This window comes from Opisthorchis viverrini (genome assembly GCF_000715545.1).
Source record: "Opisthorchis viverrini unplaced genomic scaffold opera_v5_44, whole genome shotgun sequence".
NCBI lineage: Eukaryota > Metazoa > Platyhelminthes > Trematoda > Opisthorchiida > Opisthorchiidae > Opisthorchis > Opisthorchis viverrini.
Window position 1 is genome coordinate 191,094 of NW_008751700.1, and position 2,143 is coordinate 193,236.

At 45.7% G+C, this 2,143-nt stretch overlaps 1 protein-coding gene across 1 annotated transcript in view; it reads left to right on the plus strand.

The window, feature by feature from the left end:
• The window catches only part of T265_03182 (hypothetical protein), a gene marked incomplete at both ends in the record, with an annotated part of 30,200 nt that extends 28,463 nt beyond the window's left edge, over nt 1-1,737 (plus strand). The window contains one exon of the mRNA XM_009167601.1: nt 1,568-1,737. Coding sequence (XP_009165865.1) covers nt 1,568-1,737 — 170 coding nt within the window. The remainder of the gene's footprint in view (nt 1-1,567) is intronic.
• Between the last annotated feature and the right edge of the window lie 406 nt (nt 1,738-2,143).

Consider the following 2,143-nt stretch of genomic DNA (forward strand, 5'->3'; position numbering starts at 1 on the left):
TATATAGTTCTTCCACCGGAGCTGGTCTCAGTGTGACTTGTTCAAGGAAGATGCGCATTCCTGAGAAGTCTGCACGGCAGAAGTCTCGAAACCACGTTTGAGATTTGGGATTTCTGGCCCAATAACAGATGAGATCAAAGGTCAGTACACAGTGGTCGCTATGCCTATGACAGGCAGGGATCCTTGAACGAACTAAAACACCTGTGATCGTATATCGTCTTCGTTCTAACTTAGTTTTCTGACCGGCCTGAAAACCGCTGCTCTACAAAGGTCAGTACACAGTGGTCGCTATGCCTATGATCTGCAGGGATCCTTGAACGAACTAAAACACCTGTGATCGTATATCGGCTTCGTTCTAACTTAGTTTTCTGACCGGCCTGAAAAAATCCCGCTGCTCTAAGAAGTGCACATCCCAACCCAATGACCTTAAAAGTGACTTTCGTTATGGGGCTGCCCAGAAACCGATGTAATTCAGGCCAATGATGCCACGGCACTGTCGTATCCAGCTGGATAGCACACTCACAACTATTTCCTTCCCTATTTCGACTGTACCCACTCGCCCAGCCTTTATATTGCCTGCAAATACGAGCAAGCTACCGAGCTGGCCCCATCTGCCTCCACGACATGTTCATTCTAATCTTCTGAATCTGTCGTCCAAATTTGACCCTTCATGTTACTCATATGGCGTGCTGAATTTTCAAAGGATGCGACTCGTTCTCATCAAACACGTAACAAGCACGCTTGAAGGCAAGAGAGCGGCGCTCCGCTGGAGGTATGGATTCACGCCCATCTATATGGACGACAAATAAGAAGAATGCTGTGCAGTAAACGAAGTTCCACACCACCAGTGCTTACATAAATAATCGAGAATAGCAGTCGACGATCACCACGTATTTCAATAATTCCGCTATTTCTGCATTTTTTAACTGATGGGGGCCTTTCCTCATATATGCACTACACTTACCGCTAAACGGGGGAGTGCCAGAAATAACAAATCGGTTATCAGCTACGGCACTGTCGTTAATCTGTTGGCTGCGAAGGATGCACCGCTAGTTCCGTTTTTATAAACCAGAGTCAGGGTGGTCAGTGAAAATACCGGTTCCTGCAGCTACTTAACACAGTTCGCATGATACATGGCTTTCAAAGTGTTCATTCAGGGTAACATAGAATTACATGTAGGCTATTCGTTTTAATCGAATGACGAACATTTCATAACAGGTAAACAACGCCGAATGCAAACAGTCAATACACCAGCGTTAACTGCTAAATGTGGGCCGTCCTGAATAATCGCTTTTTTACCGTCAGTAATCACAAATATCATCGTCCACTGGAGATGCCGGTAGCTTTAGGGACAACATGGACGATTGCACTTGTCACAAACAACCTTTGCTAAACTACTGGGGATCATATACTGTACGCCTTCATTACGTTTGAGGAACTGGCAACGGCGTAAATTTTTGACAGATACAACCGCAGTTAAATTCTCTTCCTTGTTCAAGAGGGGCAACCATAAACCGCGAATTTGCCATGTCGTCATGTTCGAATGTTCCCTCCATATAGATTTCAGCCAATCAGAATGAGGATGACTCCGCAAGACGCGTGATCCCCCCAGTAAACCGGCACGGGCAGGGAAGCACAGCCACTATGCGTCTTTTGCAGCAAGTATCGAGCAAGATCAGGTCGTTGGGAGTTGAAGGTGACGTGAGAGGGGAGCAAAACAAGAGACTTCCTGCCTGACAAATGAGAAGAAAAGTGAAAACGGTAAAAAAAGTAACCAGAACATCGGATCTGGTGAAGCAGCAAAGTTGGCGTCATCCATCTGGTCAAACTGAATTAAAATCTAAAGGCACCGCTGTTGCCTCTGGGATTACGTCACCTTCAAATCCTAACGATCTGATGTTGCTCGATATTTGCTGCAAAAAACGCATAGTATCTGTGTTTCCCTACCCGTACTGATTAAGTGGGGACCACGCCCACATTAGATAATGCTCACCCTGTTGTACCCACAAACCCTGCCAGTCATGCCTCTGTTCTGACCACAACAGTATGATCATGCATGACGGCATTTCACCCACAAGTAACGGATCAACATTATTATTACTGATAGATTCAAACAGGTTGGGCAGATTAGAGTGGGCAATCA